This window comes from Fringilla coelebs, assembly GCF_963513975.1.
Source record: "Fringilla coelebs genome assembly, chromosome: 1".
Lineage (NCBI taxonomy): Eukaryota > Metazoa > Chordata > Aves > Passeriformes > Fringillidae > Fringilla > Fringilla coelebs.
This window is the reverse complement of record NC_140028.1, coordinates 75,967,138-75,986,539: the sequence shown is the minus strand read 5'-3', so window position 1 is coordinate 75,986,539 and position 19,402 is coordinate 75,967,138. Positions and strand designations below refer to the sequence as shown.

At 39.5% G+C, this 19,402-nt stretch overlaps 1 protein-coding gene across 1 annotated transcript in view; it reads left to right on the top strand.

The window, feature by feature from the left end:
- The window catches only part of MYO10 (myosin X), a gene marked incomplete at its 5' end in the record, with an annotated part of 160,624 nt that extends 142,920 nt beyond the window's left edge, over positions 1 to 17,704 (top strand). The window contains 14 exon segments of the mRNA XM_084220624.1: positions 303 to 398; positions 3,787 to 3,880; positions 4,657 to 4,712; positions 6,255 to 6,397; positions 6,840 to 7,034; positions 8,096 to 8,253; positions 9,545 to 9,668; positions 10,629 to 10,926; positions 11,597 to 11,804; positions 12,404 to 12,540; positions 13,356 to 13,476; positions 15,919 to 16,371; positions 16,738 to 16,929; positions 17,208 to 17,704. Of these exon segments, the coding sequence (XP_084076750.1) occupies positions 303 to 398; positions 3,787 to 3,880; positions 4,657 to 4,712; positions 6,255 to 6,397; positions 6,840 to 7,034; positions 8,096 to 8,253; positions 9,545 to 9,668; positions 10,629 to 10,926; positions 11,597 to 11,804; positions 12,404 to 12,540; positions 13,356 to 13,476; positions 15,919 to 16,371; positions 16,738 to 16,929; positions 17,208 to 17,318 (2,386 nt within the window). The 3' untranslated portion in view covers positions 17,319 to 17,704.
- Between the last annotated feature and the right edge of the window lie 1,698 nt (positions 17,705 to 19,402).

Genomic DNA, 19,402 nt, shown 5'->3' with positions numbered 1-19,402 from the left:
GCCTCTCTAGGGGTTTGATAATGCTTTGCTTTTTCTTTAGTTCTTGGTAAAATGGTAACAGAATGGCCACATTGGTATGGGGACATTCATAGTAGTTTGAATATTTGTACTGTGTGGGCAGAAAACACAGCTGTAGTTTGGCAACCTAATACTGATAAATCTCATTGTGAGTCTTGTAAATGAACCTGATGAAGACTGCTGTTGTTTTAAGTATCAATAGTTTGTGAGCTTCTCAGCAGAAGATAATTTTCAAAATGTTGATAATCTGTAATGCTCAATATTGGTGTTTTCCTTTTTTTCAGAGAGATTGTTGACAATACAGGCAAAGAAAATGGTATTGATCTAATAATGAGTGATAGGACCTACCACTTAATTGCTGAATCTCCTGAGGATGCAAGGTATGAAAATCATCACGTCTATCTTCTTTTCCTTTTCTTTTCCTTTTTAACCTCCATGCCATTCTGACTTTGTCTTGTCACTAATTTGTTTGACCACTGTCAGAAAACATTTAGGCTGTGTCAAACACGTTGCATTTAACACGCTTTTTGAAAGGCTTGCTGAGGAGAAAACCTTGGGGCAGACAGTTACTGGGAAGACACAGATTGACAATGAAAATTTCCCTAGAATTTGGCTGTTACCCATGTGTTACTAGCAACTTTCTGAAATATAATTTGTCTGTAGAGAGGCAGTCATTAGCCACTGATGCTTTCCTTGTGGATTACCCTGTTGTGTTTAGCTGCATTGAGCAAATCAAATTTGAGACCCTGTAGTCTGTCTGAAATGAGGCATTTTGTTCTTAGGAGTGGGGTCTGTTTGTTTGAGCAGAACCTGAAATTTTTTCAGATAGAAGTTGTAATGCAGTCACTGCATTTTAGAGCAAAAGCATATTCATGTACGAGGAGCGTGTAAGAGAGTGCTTCCCTTTCTGTATATTTAAAAAGGGTCTTGCTTTTGTTGCTAAAGGATCCATATCTAACCATGGGGGAGGCAGGTGGGTGAGGAGCAAGTCTGACTTGTCCGATCAGTTGTAGAGCATCTTTAAAAAAAAAAAATCCCCATGCTACAGTTCATGCAAGATAATAATATGCTTGCCTAAAAAAATCAAGCATTTAAATAAAGTTAACTTGGTAATCAGAGCTTATTACCCATTGCCTTGCTGCCCCAAGGCCAGAATACAGCATGTCTTTGTCAACATCTCTTGAGCTACTTTGCTCAGAAGCCTCAAAAGTTCTTTTGAATTCTGTTCTTTGCAAAGGTGGAATGCCTTCCTGTATCACAGGACCCTGAGTACAGGTGTAGATGTAGCAATGCAAAATCCGTCCTCATTTTTTTAGGTTTCCTTAAAGTTATCCTTGAAATAACTTGGGAGCTTCCTAGCAGTTACTGTTAAGATTCTTGTGGGATGTAAGCATATTTTAAAATGAAGGCTTAGCTGAAGTCTCTTCTACCAGACTTGTGTAGGCGCCCTAGGGACCAATAAGCAATTATCAGCACGCAGACTTGTCTGTTGCCATGCATCTCCTTCATTTCTTTCTCATAGATGGAGGAGGAGACACTATACACCCTTGTTGTGTAGAGTAAGAATAACAAACTGTCCCGATTTAATTACCTTTTGCCAGTGTATTTCCTGTTTCTTTTTTCTCACTCATCCCAGAAGACTTAATGAGGAAGATGTGTAAGGATTTGCAGAGAGGCTTAAGTCAAAGCCTTGTTAACAAAGCATTGTGAAAAGCAAAGTATGAATCATTGGGCTGTGTTTGGTCCACATCTGCTATTGAAAAAATATTTTGTACCTGAGCTAGTTCAGGATCTGAGGTTGTTTTTTGTTTAAATTAAGGGGAAAACCGAGAAAAACATCCTCTCCCTCCCAGAAGAGGAGTTATTATTATTGAAGAAGTAATGCTTCAGTGGGCAGCCATTGCCGAGGGTTTGTTCCTTTCAAATCCCTCAAATCCCTCAAATCCCTTGCCTTTTCCCCTATTTCTGTGTTCTGGGACTCAGCTGAAAAACAAAGGAGGTCCTGAGAGGGGAAAAAAATAAAAATAAAAATAAAGTCTGCCTTTGTTTTTTGCAAAGTGCCATGATTCATTTCATTTTCATTGTTTACACAAAGATGAAATGAAATTAGGAAAACTCTGAATTGTTCTTTAAAATCCATCCATAAATTATCACTGGAGTGGATACAGTGGTTTGAAGTCTTTTTTTTCTTTCTTTTCTTTTTTTGTATTGAAATAGAAGTTTCACTTTAAATACATTTACAATTCCTGAGCCCAGAAAGGAAAGATGAATTTAATTTGTGGCAATCTTTTGGTTGGTGAGGCTTAGTTTTCTTCAGTTTCTTTACTTCAGTTTCAGCTTTACTTCAGCTGGTGGTTCTTCCTCTCTAGATGACAGCTTCTCTCCTTTTTTTGTGGCATTGCCTTTCATACAGCAAAGTGTTAAGTACAACCTCTCTGTGGGTGTCTCTGAGACTTAAAAAAAGAATCAGAACTAAATATGTTCTATCTGCTTTATGGTCTGGCACTTTCAGTCTTCATTTTTCTTATTGCTTGCACTGTTTCCAATAAAAGCGTGAGCTGATAAAAATAATTTAGGATATGGCAGTGATTTGACAGCCTACACAGTTTTTCTCAAGCTATTTTAGCAGTTCAGTTTGCAGAAATCTACATTTTGGGGGAACAGTTGGCTTCTGAATGCTGGAGTAAGGAGGCAGCTCTTCAGCATCCTAGGCAAAAATTCTGTGACTAAAAGCAATTGCAGAAAAGATAACTTCATATTTAAGCCCAGTAGTTTCACAGTAGGTTGAGTTTTTCCTCAACCCCGTGATGGCAGAGGAGCCTCTGCAGCAAAGTGAGGAGTCTGTTCTAAAGGCTGGGCTTTTGATCCCTTTGAAAACTTGGCCCCAGGTGGTTTTCATTAGAATGGCAAATTCATATCTCAAAGAATGGCATTCAGGAACCTGTTGAACAGGCCAAGCTCTGCCCTTAGATTTCAGTGGGATTCCTTAGAGCAGTTGAGTTTATCATATACAAGTGCCAGAAGGATAGAGGTTTCCCAGAAGCTGAAGGTGTGGTTGGAATTAAATCCATCTGCAATTGCTGCTCAGGACTAGGGGCTGAAGCACTGAAAACCTTTCTGCCACTTTTTTTTCCTGTTGTGGATATGTGCAGTGCCACTGGAGTGGCACAAATTTGCTCATCCTTCCAGCAGCTGGATTTTTCAGTGCTCCATAGAGAACAAAAACTGTAGAGGTATTTGCTTGGGGGTTTTATTCTTTTTTTCCCTCTCAGCTGTCCTTCTACAGAGAACTCAATAGACTTGGGTGGTCTTTGGAGAAGTATCACTGTAAGGAATTACTACCAGTCACACTATCAGTGCAGCACAATTTATAATCTGAAGGCTGGGATTCCCATTAAAGGCTTTGCGCGTAGCTAGGAATGTATTTTATTCCAGATGAAACGTGGAATGTGTTACAAAGACTCTGCAAGCCCTCAGATGTTTCAGTGTGCTTACAGCAGATTTTCAGAGATGCCACTTAGTGTACAAGGTACTTTTTGTCAGGAAGAAGGATGTGACACAAGCTTGGATGGGGATCTGGAGCGGCTTGCTTGCACCCAGTGTTACTTGAACTGACATAAAGCCTCGCTGCTTTTATGCCTGTTGACAAAAGGAATCTTAAGCAATTTCAAAAACCTGCAGAACCTGCTACATCTCTGCAGAACAAAGGTGACAGAAGGCTTGTGCAGAGCCAAAATTTTACTTACACTGCTGCCTTTCTCTCCCCAGCCAGTGGTTCAGTGTACTGAGTCAAGTCCACGCGTCCACAGAGCAGGAGATCCGGGAGATGCATGATGAGCAGGCAAATCCACAGAATGCTGTGGTAAGTCTAAATCTGAAGAACTTTTCAAATCAAATATTTTTAGAAAACAGGGCCACTGTGGTGGCCACAGCCTCTGAGAGTCACAACCTACTTTGTTTAAATGTGATGGTAGCTGTGACACTGGCTAGAGCTCCCATGTCTTTGGTCCCATAGCTGTGCCAGGAGGGAGTGTGACTTCTGATTCCTCTCCCATCATTCACCTGGATGAAAAATGACTGTTGGTTTTGGAGGTGGTTTTTCTGGTCCACTTCCCTATCACATCACAGTGTATGCTTGATTTTGAAATTTTGCAAAGATATTGTTAATGAGTAAATTAAAAACCCAGGAGTTAAAAATTTGAGATTTCTCTGATCCTGCATTAATCATTCTGTACAACATATGTTGGTAATTAATAGAATACATCTGGAGCCTAACATCAAGCAAAGGAAAACAAAAACTTCTGCTTAATGGCTTTAGAAGTTTGTTTTGAGAGGATGCCATTTCTATTGGGATGGCAGTTTTCAGTGAAAAATTCAAGCATGTTTGGAAGCATAGAAAAGAGGAGGTTTTCAGCTACCTCCGTCCTAACTACAAATAATCTTTTACTGGATCTATTCATCCCAGTCTCTTAGTTTTCCCCTCAGCAGTTTTAATGGTTAAGAGAAACTGATGCCCAAACCTGCAGTTCATTTTGTTTCAAAGCTGCTGCTTCTTTTTCTCCTGTCTCTCAGAAGAGTACTGTGAGTAATGTAACAGTGAATGTCTTCCTCATTTTCTGGCTGGATATTTGTTTATAGGGTACCCTCGATGTAGGACTAATTGATTCTGTCTGTGCTGCTGACAATCCAGACAGGTAAGTGAAAACCATACCTGGTGACTTTCTTTTTCTCCTGTCTCTAGCCAAAATCAGACACTTTACACTTTAGTGTCTATATTCTACTGGCCAACCATGTATTAACCTCCAACCACTATTACCTCCCTTTTCATAGCACTAAACTCCACATGTTAAAACATGGAGTAGGAATGATGGTGCATTTGGGGGGGGATGGGGTTTCAATTATTTCCATTATACTGCTTCATACCCGAACTCTTCAGCTCCTAAAGGGATCCAAAACTGGAAGATTACATATTTCTTTCATTTATAAAAGTAATACTCCTAAAAAAAAAAAAAAGAACAGCTGATTTTTGAGTTCCTTAGTAATGTAGTAAGCAGAAAAATTAATTTTAATATTTTTCTCTGTTCAGCTTCTCCTTAATGAATGTTGCATTCTTCAGGGATGAAAACTATTTCTCCAGAATAAATATGTCTTATAACAAAGAAGTCAGTGCAGCATAAAAAAAACAACAAAAATGTCAGGTTATTCTTAGTTCTTGAACTGCTAATGGTGTTAAGGGAAATAAAAAGTAATCTGGGATGACCAGATTACAGCTGGTTTATAAGGTTACTGGATGTGAAGTGTTATTTGAACTGCAGGAGATCACTCCAGTTTCTCTCATTGTGTTCATGTGTAAAACAGCTGGTTTTAAGTTAGTGCTTTGTCCTTGGCCTGCCAAAACACTGATACCAGAAGTAACAGTGAATTTGCAAGCCCAGGTTTCCTAAACCATACAACACAAAGTCCAGAGCTTTCACGATTTTAAATTAGCATTTATCCTGCATTAAGTTAATGCAATGAATTAAGCATTTCTCTACTAAGCATTTTTCACATGGATTTTTTAGTGTTGTGGGGGGATTTTATGTTACATTTAGGGGGTTTGCTCCAGATGAAAAAAACTAATGCTAAAGGGTTAAAGCAAGCATTGTAGACTGAGAAACGTGCCTGTCTGATCCAGAGAGCCATCAGCACACTTCTCTTGGGCTAGTTCTTCATGCTTCAGTGAATCCTGGTGTAGGATTGGGTAAAAGCCAGACTCTCATTAAAAATAGATTGTATTCTCTGTAAATTGGGTTGCACTGCATTAAAATAAAAGAATAGATGTTCACATGCTGCTTTACTATAGACTTCTGTATAGTGTAGTTTGTTTTAGCTAATGTAGCTACTGAAGCAGACACTCTAAATAGATCTGACCCTGAAACAGTTCTGATTCACGTGCAAAGCTGATTAAAGTTTGGAAATTTTTCTCACCACAGATTTGAGATACAACAAGTTGCAATTTAATGTAAGCTTTCCCACCCTTCACAGCCCTTGCATTTTGGTGTGAATGTAACATAACTGAGTCTTTTCAAATGCTTAATATTTTTCTTTAGCTGATAACTAAATAATGCATTAGAGATGGACAGTATTTTTCTGGATAGAAAATGCAAAAGATGAACGGTTTTTATGGTTGGGGGGGTGAGATAAACAGTATGTATGCTGATTATAAAGGCTGTTACAATTTTCATTTATTTTCATAGACCCAATTCATTTGTGATCATCACTGCTAATCGTGTTCTTCACTGTAATGCTGACACTCCTGAAGAGATGCATCACTGGATAACCCTGCTCCAGAGGTCAAAGGGGGACACTAGAGTGGAGGGACAAGAATTCATTGTGAGGGGTAAGAACTGAGTGGGGCAGTAAATAGCATCTGTTATTCTTTGAAGAGATTGTCCCCACAATACAATGTAGGTAATATGCCAACAGGACTGGAGTTGCAGCCTCATCTTCTTGTGGTGGACTTTACTCACAAATTAATCCAGCTGAAATTATATTCTTGCTGTGCCATGTAAGAAAACACTGTAATGATGAGGTGTTTTTGTAAGTTAAGTAAGACAAGATAATTCTTCCAGTGAAACATCAAAATGAAAAGGTTTTCATATTAATTTTACCTTTATTTTTCATTGTTTGAGAATTTTTCTCGATGTTGTTTCATATGTGAGCTTATCAGTTCACACAATCTTTTTGTTGTTGTTGAAAGTATACAACTTACTTTTAGCAACCTACTTTTGTCCAACTCTGTTCAAGAAAACGAAATGTGATTCAAATTGTGTCCTTAACAGGGTGGCTACACAAGGAAGTAAAGAACAACCCAAAGATGTCCTCGTTAAAACTAAAGAAGCGTTGGTTTGTTTTGACACACAATTCTTTGGACTACTACAAGAGTTCAGAGAAAAATGCTTTGAAATTGGGTACACTGGTCCTGAACAGCCTCTGCTCAGTGGTCCCACCTGATGAAAAAATCTTCAAAGAGACAGGTAATTGTTTGCTCTTGTTCAGGTATGCCTTCTGCCCTTCTACCTAGTAATGCAAGAAACAATGCATAAGAATATTTTAAATGGATTATTATGGGCGCAGTTCCATGAACAAATCCAGGTCCCAAGTCACTGAGGTGTTCTATAGGGAATTACTGGGTGAAAAACAAAGGTAATGTGTAGAGGAGTAAAATTTGTTCTCACCAGCATTCAAATTATCACAGACTGGCACTTCAGCTGAGTTAGTCTGAACACTTGTGCTTGCACATCAAAGACCTGGGGAAAGACATGGGTAACACTCTCCTCATACATTATTTTATGTGGAACCATGAGGGCAGGTATAGGGAGATGCAGGGTAAGAGTCCAGTTTGTGGTAACCTACATACTACACCTGAGTCAGCTCCACTGTGCACTTTCTGAACTGGTTTTCAACTTGGAAGCGTCTGTTTGCAAATGAGAAGAGACTGTTGACAGTCGTGTATTATCTCATTGGGGCCACTGACACTTCAAAGAGGCTTTCACTAGTGAAAGATGAAACACATTTCCTTTTACTGAATCTGTTTCATGAAAAGCCTATACAGTGATACAGAAAGAGAATTTGAACTGAAATGCTCTCCCTGTCATAGTTTCCACTTCACTGGTGTAAAATTAAAGGCAGAGGAGGTAGTTTGTGCTTTATGCCTGTTTGTACGTGTGCCGCGGACTCTCGCATACAAAGCAAGTCTGTCTCACATTTTCCTGTTACAGACAGGACTTGAGAAGGAGGGCCCACAAGCTATAAGGACCCAGGAATATTCCACAGTGTTAACAGTGTTGTGTTACAATGATTTTTACCAAGATTACTGGGTAAAACAGGGAGCTGCATGATGCATAGTTGTAGTCTGAGGCTGCTCCTAGGCTTCTTTAAAGGAGAAAATCTCCTTTAATGCCACAGTATCTGTGTTATGATACTAATAACTCTCACACTTTTAGTTCCTGAAAGACTGCCAGCATGATCTGGGATGCAGCACTGGGTTTCTGCTGGGCTGCAGCCTGTATGATGAGCAATTTTGCTGTTGTGCCAGGTTACTGGAATGTGACCGTGTACGGACGCAAACACTGTTACCGTCTCCATACGAAGCTGCTTAATGAGGCGACCCGCTGGTCGAGTGCCATCCAGAACGTGATCGACACAAAGGCACCCATTGATACTCCAACTCAGCAGCTCATTCAGGATATTAAGGTAGGCACAAGCAGGATGGCGTGGGGTGAGAAAGAATGGTTCCTTAAATCTTTGTTTTGGCTTTCCCATATTGGGTAATAAAGCAGAAAATTACATTTTAATTACACAGCGACATGGACTAAAATTATGAAACCTGAATGTCTTCTCTGACCTGATAAAGGAATTTCTGTCTAAACAGTACAAGAGCAGACTTAGAAATGCAGCTTGGAGGGCAAGAGGGATAACTTTTTTCCATTAAAATAGTAACAAGTTTTACTGGTTTGTGTAACTTGACAGGCTCCACCTGGCAGTAGAGCACATTGTTCAGGTTCATGAGTTAGCAGATGGGTTTGGCTCTGTCCAGAGTGAGCAGCACACCATGATGTGGACTAAACAGCTCTTCTGAGTTGTTTTTTTTTTTGGTCATCACAGTCCTTTTCTTTTGTTATGATAGCATGGGCTAAGCATCTCATATCTCTGTGTGATGAGAAAAACATTCAATTAATGCTTACTGGTTTTCAGTCTCATTGGAGACAGTGCATGCGCAGCTAGAGAATGTGTTTCTAGAGCTTTTAGCTAATGTGCATTTATGAGAGGATGAGGATTCTCACAAGAGACCAAAGAAATAGGCAAGAGTGGAGAACTGCTACTGACATTTTCCCTTAGAGAGTGCCACCTCTTCTCTCATGGAAAAGAGGTATTAAGTTCTCAGTTCCAAGATTATGAATGCTGTTCTTCAGAGCAGGAGAAATATATGGAATTCAGGATTGATAGAAGACAGTGGTCACACATCTGTCCAACCTGGCCTAAGAAGAGCAGTAAGAGTAGTATTTGGATGTGTAGAGTGGGTGCACCAGGTTTACAGCAGCACTTTTGGACTATTTTATTTGGCAGCTTGTGCAGTTTCTAACTGAAAGGCCAATCAGTTATGCTGGAGAAATACTTTTAAATAAAACTTTAATATGGGTATCATATTTCCCATTATGAATTTCTGGAATAAAAATGAATATTAAATGCAAACACCCTTCAAAAATAGTTATGATACTTCATTTTGGTGTCCTGCAGCTCTGATGTAGTTTGGTTTTTTTACTGCTCAGATAAATCAAGTCTATCCAAGGTCTGAGGTTGGCAGGTACTGAGCATTCATAGCCCAAAGCATGCCTCGGCAGCCACATCACCCACAACGGGACTTTGCACCAAATGGTGTTGGTAACACGGATTGCTCAGTTTTTACAAACAACCTAAGGGCACAAAGCATTGCAATATTCTTAAAGCTGGACCCCAAAACCTCTTTTTTTTCTTACCCCAATAGGAAAACTGCCTGAATGCTGATGTGGTTGAACAGATTTATAAGAGGAATCCCATTCTCCGTTACACTCATCATCCACTGCACTCACCCTTACTGCCACTGCCATATGGGGACATCAATCTAAACTGTAAGTTTTCCAAAAATAGAAACACTTTTTGTTACGAAAGACTAAACCAGAGGGTGGAATTTTTAAGTCTACAGTGAAGTAGTGGTGGCAAAATACATGTTTATAATAAAAATAGACAAGTTTCCCTGTTCTCTTTTGAGAATAGCAGTTTGCTAGCATACAGCCATGGGCTTGTGGTGTTCCTGCAAGAGTGTTACAGAAGGGAAGGTTGCTACTGCTTACGGCAATACAGCTAAGAAGACTGAGTTTGAAAAATCTTGCACTGAAATAAGCAACTACACCTGATTCACTCAGTCCCCTTGAATCATATTCTCCTCCTCAAACTATTGCTGCTTCCTACCCCCTGCAGGAAGCTGTAGCCACAGCTTCCAATTAACAGGCATACATTCTATAAGATGGGATAGGAAGCCTTATATATGGGAAATAACATTTAGGAGTGTACAGTTTTAAAAAGTAATGCTTTGTTTAGTCCTGAAATTAGTGTAATCATCTCTTTTAATATTCTCAATTTAGAAGTCTCATTTGAATGAAGGGTTCAGCGATATTGATGACTGTGAATTGGGTGTCCTTAAAAAGGATTTGGTTATCTTAGTTTGCAACTGCATATTAAACAAGATATTTCTCAGACCAGAAGTTTCATCCTTGGGAGAAGACTGGGAGGTTAATATGGAGTGTGATATGGCACTTCAGCAGTGTGACTTGCTCTGAAAGAAAAACTCTCCATCACAAGAAACCAATCAATCAAGATGCGGGTTTTCAGTTATTAAATTTGGAACAAATCTCAATAGCAAATAAGCTCATAAAATGAGTTTGCATCATACATTTGAAATGAAAAATACAGATTCTAATATTCTGCATAACAAGGTCACAGAGTAGCATTAAGTGATTTTCACTTTAAGCCTGGGTCCTTTTCCTTTCATATCTCACCTAAGCACGTTTCTCCCAATATTTCTTTTGTAGTACTGAAAGACAAAGGCTACACAACTCTGCAGGATGAAGCCATCAAGATATTTAATTCTTTACAGCAGCTGGAGTCTATGTCTGATCCCATCCCTATAATCCAAGGTATCCTGCAAACAGGACATGATTTGCGACCTCTCCGAGATGAGCTCTACTGTCAGCTCATCAAGCAAACCAATAAAGTGCCTAACCCTGGGAGCGTGGGGAACCTCTATAGTTGGCAAATACTCACCTGCATGAGTTGCACATTTCTGCCCAGTCGCAGCATCCTCAAATATCTCAAGTTTCATCTCAAAAGGTGAGAACCTTTGATCTACTAAAGCACCACAACTTTTAACAGTGTTTAAGATATCTAGAAGTGAGACTTAAAGATGTATTCACTTAGCAAACTGGCTATGCCAAACAGTGAATCTAAAAACAAAATGTTACAGGAAAAGTGCGTGTGAGTTGGTCTGGATGGAATTACACACATTTGAAGAATCAAGCAAGATGCCACAAAGTTGAATGCACAGTTTATTTGCAATATTGGTAAAAGGGGCACTTCCTGTAACTGTATAAACTTAAATGGCTTCCAACCCATATCCCCAGGTCCCATTCTCACCTGTCCAAACCAACCTGTTAAAAATTCTTCATCCCACTTACCTTAATTTTATGAGATATGCATTGTGCACATAAAAGAACAGAATCTTACTTAAAGATTTATTTGAGGTACAAACCTATGATTGAAATCTGATTTTAAAATATTAGTTCAGCATTAACCAGAATGGGGAGTTCCTCTTGCTGTGATGCAATGGAAGAATGCAGAGTATGTCATTAGGAAAATTAGTCCACCAACAAAAGCTTTGTCTGTACTTGGAGCATGTCAATTAAACAGTGTACTGGATACAGAAATAATCTCAGGGGGAAAAAATTCTCAAATAAGCAAATTTAGCAGCTGGCAGCTTAAAGTAATAAGCTTTGTCTCACAGGGTTCGTGACCAGTTTCCAGGCACCGAAATGGAGAAGTACGCACTTTTCACTTACGAATCTCTGAAGAAAACCAAATGCAGAGAGTTTGTGCCATCGCGAGATGAAATAGAAGCACTGATTGGCAGGCAGGAGATGACATCCACAGTTTATTGCCACGGTGGGGGCTCCTGTAAGATTACAATCAACTCACACACTACAGCTGGAGAGGTGAGGAGTGGTGACAGAATGTCTTTGTAACAAAATCAGCGTGTCTCTCCACATGCCAGTCCCAGGCAGCAGTAATGTTACACTTTGGAAGCTCTGGGGCTCTCCGCCAGTCTCTCCTTTCTGGGAAGGAAAGGCTTACTGTGCTGTCCCTCCAGGACAGCTGTCCCTCCCTGCAATATATTCTGGAGAAATCCCTGCTATAAAAACTTTGTGCTGCAGAGGCTTACCCAGCTGTAGTTCCTTCTTACAGGAAGAATTACAGGAAACACTAGGCAATTAGGCAGAGAGCCTAATTATTGGAGACACTTTAGTAGACACTGGTGTGTATGAGAGCCAAGCTGCTTCCTAAAACTGGAAGACTCTTGCTGAGTTGGTGAAATAGCAGGGGTTGTATCTGGCCAGGAGATAGCACATACATATTCTGTAAGAATAAAAATTACAGTGGATTTTGACAACAATTAATAGTACTGATGAGGACAAGCTAATAACGTTTTTAGCCTAATGTAAAAGCTAGCTCTAATTGTTTTCGAAGTATCTGTCTTACTCTGTGGTACTGTTTTTCCATGCTATGGTTTTTTCATGTGCTGTTTTTCCACTAGGTGGTTGAAAAGTTAATTCGTGGCTTGGCCATGGAGGATAGCAGAAATATGTTTGCTTTGTTTGAATACAACGGAACTACTGATAAAGCAATTGAAAGCAGAACCATTGTAGCTGATGTCTTGGCAAAGTTTGAAAAGTGAGTGTACCTCTCTTTCTCTCTTCACTCTAATAAGTAGCAATTAAATAAATTTCCAATGTCAGTAATACTGAATTTTCTCTTTGACTTGCTTGTTTGTGATGATACAGCTGAATTACACACATGGCCATTTCTGGAACAAAAGGATCTCTTTTTTAGTTTCCTTTAAAAACATAATAGCCACTTGTGTTGGTTTTCCTCTCTCCTGACACCAGTAGAGTAATATTTCTTATCACTATTTCCACATTTTCTTCTCCACTACTACAAATTTTTCCACTTTTACTGGCAATGTGACTGTGAGAACTGAGCTCCAAGCAGCCACTGCCATTCTGACTGTTGGCTAACTTCACGTGGAAGTCACCACAGTACAGCTCACAGCATTTCCCTTACCAATAAAATTGAAACCACCTATAGAACTGTAGTAGGAAAATGTAATACAAGACAAAGTACCTGTTTGTCATCCTTACTTTTTATGCATGGCAATTGACCCCTGTTATCCACATAGAAACGGGGAAAAAAGGAGTGTTTTAAGTGTTACGCAGTTTTATAACAGGACTTCATAATGTAGTTTTTGTTAACACCTGACTTATCTAAAAATCAACATTTATTAAGAGAATATGGGTTAGAATATGGGTTAGTACTTGACTTGAGAACTGAGCCAACATTTGTCCTTGATTTTGCTGTGGGCTCTAAGTACACAGACACACATAAAGCAAAGTCCAGCTGATGCCTTGCTTAGATCCCACAGGTGGCAATTTAGAAATGAGTTTGATTTCACAGATCTGATCTCTTTTCCTCTTAACACAATGATGCAGGCTTGCTGCCACTGCTGAAGCTGGGGAGATGCACTGGAAGTTCTACTTCAAGCTCTACTGCTTCCTGGACACAGAAAACGTCCCAAAGGACAGCGTGGAATTTGCCTTTATGTTCGAACAGGTAAAGAACAAAGATTCTGTCTTGAGGCACTTTAAAGAGGAGAGAAAAAAGGGTTCTAGGCAGCAAAGAGAGTGTTATTATTTTGCTTCTCTTCAACCAAATGCACTACTACTCAAGCATCAAGAGCAAAGGAAGCAGTCCAGTTGTCAAAATAGGCCTATCTTGACATAAGTGAAGCACGTATGGTTTTTCTATTGTTATGTTTCTTCTGCATTATTTGTCAATTGCTTTCTGTATAGTGGTAGAAAAATGAGTAACTGGATCTAAGCTGCATAAAAAGAATAAAACTTCCTTTTAACTTTCCTCTTCTTAAACTATTTTCAGAAGAAATTGTAAGAAATAAATTGAAAAAAGAGTGTGACTGGCAACAAATTAATTAATAAGAGATTCCTGCTGGCAACTGTACAGAACTAACTGAGCAATGGCCTTTTATCTTGTCAAAAATGGATCATTTCATAGGTACCATAGTATAATAGTCCAGTCTCAGCAGTAAGACAGCTCTGATGAACAGAAATCCACTCAGTGAACATGCTGAGCCCAGAATGAGGCTACATTGCCAAACATAAAATAAGTTAAATTGATTTCTGATGAAAATTAAATGCATCAGCAGCTGGATTTCTATTATATCAATCCCTGTAGTTAGAAACTCACTGATGGCTTTTATTATTGTTGATTGATCTTCTCCTGTTCTAGAATATTGCAAATGATTAAAAATTTTTCCAGTAGTCATTTTCTTTCAGTGGACACTAGACACAGATAAAGATTTCTGTATAGGGTTAAGATTTCTGGCTCTTTGCAACACCAAGACACTGACATTCTGTTGGTGAGCAAGACTGATGTGATTCAGAACTGAGGTACCTCAGCTTTCATACATATGAAGGATTTTCCCCTTCTACATCTTTCCTGTAATAGAGTATTTCTTCCTTGTTCAGTTTAAGTTTTAAGACACCACATTACACCGCAAGTCTACCAAAAGTGTCCTTCCACAGCCTTCTACTGTAGCTCAGTCCAGAACTGTTTATAGTTGGCTGAAGGATCTGGGCAATAGGTTGCCCTGCTTGGGAAACACGGCCATTCTGTCTGTCTGTTGTTACCTCTAGAGGAGTCATCCGGTGCCTCTGTTTGGGGTGAAGTTCAAACAGCAAGAAGAAAATCTCTGGGAACTCTGCATTCAATCTGCTACGTTACATTATTGGCTTAAGAGGCAGATTCAGGCAGTTCTCTGTATGAACAGCTAAAACAAGCACATTTGCTGAAGCAGATTGTTTTCATGTGGCATTCTGTGCTGACTAGTGTTTAGCCAAATACTTTATGTCATGCCAAAACCAGTAGTATTTGTTATAAAGCATGACATTCAATCCCTACCACCAATATTACAGCAATACCTTGAAGAGGTAACATTATATTCTAACATCAATTCTGTTCTATTTTTTCTAATTATCTGCTTTTGATGTCGGTCATCAGCTTTTTTCAGACAATTATGAAAATTCCCTTTTGTCATCAGTTTTAACTCTGCAGTCTCCATTATTTTAAAGTCTGAATCCTTTAATGATCATAAGGTGCTGAAGAAAATCTTTTAGTTCTTCCTCATTAAAATACTGTCCTTCCATTTCTAAAAGACAGCTCTTTCTTCTGCATGTGTACAATCTCAGGTAAACCATTTTGCATGTTTAAAGGCACATTTTGTACACCTAAACAAACTAGCTGTTACTTAGCTGTGAATTAGCTGTGTGTTTCCTAAGCTTGCAATTCCTGGATCTCCAGACACAATGGGTGTTTGTTTCCTCTACTACTGTCATACGAAAGAAAACACCTAGCTGCTGCACATTTCACAGGTTTGAATGAGTGTGCAGAGAGCTGGAATTTTGAAAGAATCCTCTTGGTACACAATATCATCCCCAATGCTGCAGAGGACTGTAATATGTAGATGTTGTACTGACTTGATTTGGGATCCATTGAAGGTGTATTGTTTCCCTTCAGTAAAATTACAAAGCTGTCCCAGAGCTTGGCTTGTTTGGCTGGAAACATCAGTGTTCACAGCCAGATTATTGATAGCAGTAAACAAAACTGGAGACCCATTTCTTCCTAATGCCCTTGAACATAGATGGCTTCTCCTCAATCAGATGTTTAGATCCTGTTTTCTCCCCTTTACATTTTATTTTCCTTTTTCATAGTTCAGTTACTCTTAGATATGGGAGTTCACTAAAAGCAGTCCTAGCAAAAGTAATTCCATTTAGCAGGTTCCTCAGTTGCCTTGCAGTTCTTCTGGTAAACCCAATCTTATCCAGCTTAAATTTGCCAAGAGATTTACCCCATTTGATTTATTTAATGGATCATTTATTTCAGGTCCTGGCTTGCCCTGGGAGTAAATCTACTCCCCTTGTTTCTCATATTTCTTTCAAAGGCTGCTTTATAAAAAGCTACCTTTTTTTCCCTCGATAGGCTCATGAAGCAGTGATTAAAGGACATTACCCTGCTCCTGAGGAAACCCTCCAGGTCCTTGCAGCTTTGCGTCTTCAGTACCTTCAGGGAGATTACACTGTGCACATCACTGTACCAGAACTGGAGGAAGTGTATCCCTTGCAAAAGCTGAAGTCTAGGATTACACAGTCGACCAAAACATTTACTGCATCGGAGAAGGCCGAGAAGAAACGAGCCAGCTTTCTTGAGGGAACGCTGCGGAGGAGTTTCCGAAGTGGCTCTGTCAGCAAGCAGAAGGTTGAGGAGGATCAGATGTTAGACATGTGGGTCAAAGAGGAAATCTCAGCTTCCAGGACTAGTATTATTGACAAATGGAAAAAACTCCAGAGGATGAATCAGGAGCAGGCCATGGCAAAGTACATGGCTTTGATTAAGGAATGGCCTGGCTACGGTTCAACGCTCTTTGACGTAGAGGTAAGACCATAGGAACATTCAAACTGCAGCTTACACTGTGTAGGTGATGATTTCATTCCAGAGCAGTGAAACTGTAAGTACAGTATCACAATGCTCAGACAGCTGATGTAATAAACTTTGAGCTATTAAAAGCCTACTCCCATTAGCAAGCACTGTTGCTATTTAAATCTACCAGTTAACTGTAAAATAGAGGGACAGAACGCTATTCTGACAGGTTGCAAACAAGTATAAGTATAAAAGGCTACATTTAAAGAGCAACAAGCAATATGCACTTTTTAACAAATGGTTACAGACAAAAACATCAACAGTAAGTGCTGTGTGGCTCCCACTGCTCCCCTTGCTGTTAATTTACTTTTTTTTCTCTAGTGTAAAGAAGGGGGATTCCCACAAGAGCTGTGGCTTGGAGTCAGCGCTGATGCAGTTTCTGTCTACAAGCGTGGGGAAGGAAGGCCTCTGGAGGTGTTCCAGTATGAACATATCTTGTCATTTGGTGCTCCACTTGCCAACACCTACAAGATCGTGGTGGATGAAAGAGAACTGCTTTTTGAAACTAGCGAGGTAAGAGCAAGGCAGTTTTGTTATTGGGGCCTTCCTGTCCTGATAGCCAGGCCACTTAGTAATTCAAGTAATGGCTGCAAATGTCAGAGATTTGTTCAAGATCCCTGTAAAGCTAAAGGGAAGATGAATGACATGGGGAGAAGTGCTGAGTATTTTTATTTGTTTAGCTGCAAAAGGGTTTTGTTGAAAGCTTGACAGTTTTATATTGTTAGTGTCCAAAGAAATTCATTCATATACTGTTACCTCACTAAGCACTCTGTCCTTCGTGCTCTTGGCAGGTGGTTGACATTGCGAAGCTGATGAAAGCTTACATCAGTATGATCGTGAAAAAACGCTACAGCACCTCTCGATCCGTGAGTAGTCATGGAAGTCAGGGCAGCTCCAGGTGAAAACAAAACCAGTTCTACTGCACCCTGAATAGAATACATCACTCCTTGGCCTCAGAACGACCCGGGAACATCGATCACCTTTGTTGACAAGCTAACCAAGAACCGGAGTTTCGACGGAAAATATCTTCAAACAATGTTTTAGAAAGACCACAGGGGGGCAGGGGAAAATCAGCTGAAATAGTCACATACTAGAACTGCTGGCTCATTCAAAACTTTCCAAAGCATTATTACCTTCAGTTGATGTAACAAATGCCTTAAGACTCGATCCACTGCAATGCAAGCAGTAATAAGTGCCTTACAATATTAAGCCTAACTTGTATTGACCTAAAATTGCTGATAAAAGTCAAGAGGATTTCCTTTGTCCTGCCAGAACACTGAAAACAAAGTTATACTCATCCATTCTGCACTAATCTACTGGCCTGTATACAGGTGGGAAGGGGGAGGGAAGAAGAGCAAGGTATATTTTTTTGGAGTGCTGCTGGCAGCTTTCCTGATGGACGCCAACACTTTGTTTCCCCTTGCTTCCATGGATGTGCACACTGTGCATGTGTATTTGAGCTGTCAGTAAAATTTGACAAATTTTATTCTGTTTCACAAGTCTTTTGAAGCAAAGGGAATAAGTATGTGCAATGGTGTAAACAGTCTTTCTGTACATTTTAATAGTTCAGAGTTATAGTTGTTACAATTGTATGGTTACTTTATAAGCAGTTTTATTAACAAGTAAATTCCAAAATTTTCATACACTGATTTTACTTTTGCAAATATGTATTACCATATAAGTAGCAGAAGTCTGCATTCTGTATCTGCTGTATGATAAAGAGAGATGTAGCTGAGAATATTTATAGACTACCCTAATATGGAAATACAGTTATCAGTTCAATTCTCCATAATGTCAGCTTAAGTTTTTAATATTAATTTTTTCTTTGAAAGACATCATGTTTTATACTTCTGGCTGGACTCCTCAACCCAGACTGACTGCCAAAGGCCAGAGCCCTTCAGAGTTGACTAGAGAAGGCAACATTATACAATGCAACTGCTTTAATATTTTACCTGGTTGCCTGATGAAGGTTCTTGAGAGTACCCTGTAAATAAATTGGGGAATAGCAGCTAATAAAAATAATTTGATTTTGGACCTTTATTTTTGTACAGAAATACTGTAATATAAGGCAAAACTTTGTTCAAAGGTATCTTTTTGTCCACAGATTAAAAAAAAAAAAAAAAAAAAGAGACCTGAAAAACCTTACTGTTGTTAAAAACCTCAGCCTTTAAGGAATCATGCCTACTTACTGGGAAAAAAAAAAGTCCAGCAATAAAGAAAATATATGTAACGTGCTCGATTTCTATTTCCTACTGAGTCAGACTTGCAACAAAACTTTCATTTCCTGTCTTCTCAGGAGGGAAGCCTACTGCACAGGCTATGTGTGTGTGTGTGTGTGTGTGTGTGTGTGTGTGGGTGCTTTTGCTTGGAAAGGTGCATGTGCTGTGTGTTGTTCTGGGGCAGGTGCCCTTGTGCATGCAATGTGTCTTACATGACACAGAGGGAAAGGCTGCTGAGCAATTCCATGCCACAGTGAATGTGCAAGTGAAGCTTTTGCTGTTTGTGTAGCCCTGATGAAAGATGGCTTGTTTCATTAGCCAGGCACATCATGGCAGGGCAGCATGCAATAGTGTACATAGCCTTTGTAGACCGCAAGAGAAATCCTTTGCTCTGAGAAATGCTCCGCCCTCCTCCCACTGCCAGATACTTCTAGTCACTTCATCTGTGACATCACCCCTCAGTCCCTAAAGGCTTGCTAAATCACACTACTAATTTCATATCCCCACCCTCCCAGAAAAGATGAACTTACTTTAAGAATGTAGGAAACTATAACGTGTGTATAGTTACACACACACACAGAGTATCCGAGACTGACTTTTTTTTTTAATTTTTCCCATATGCAAGTTGTTTAGAAAGATCTTAGCTACTCCTAGAAAGGCATCCTTGGACTGGCACAATGACACATTTCAGCTAGCACAGCAGAAAAGTTCAATTTTGCCTGTGTGTAAACATGCTCAGCGAAGCCCCTCCACATCATCATAATCAG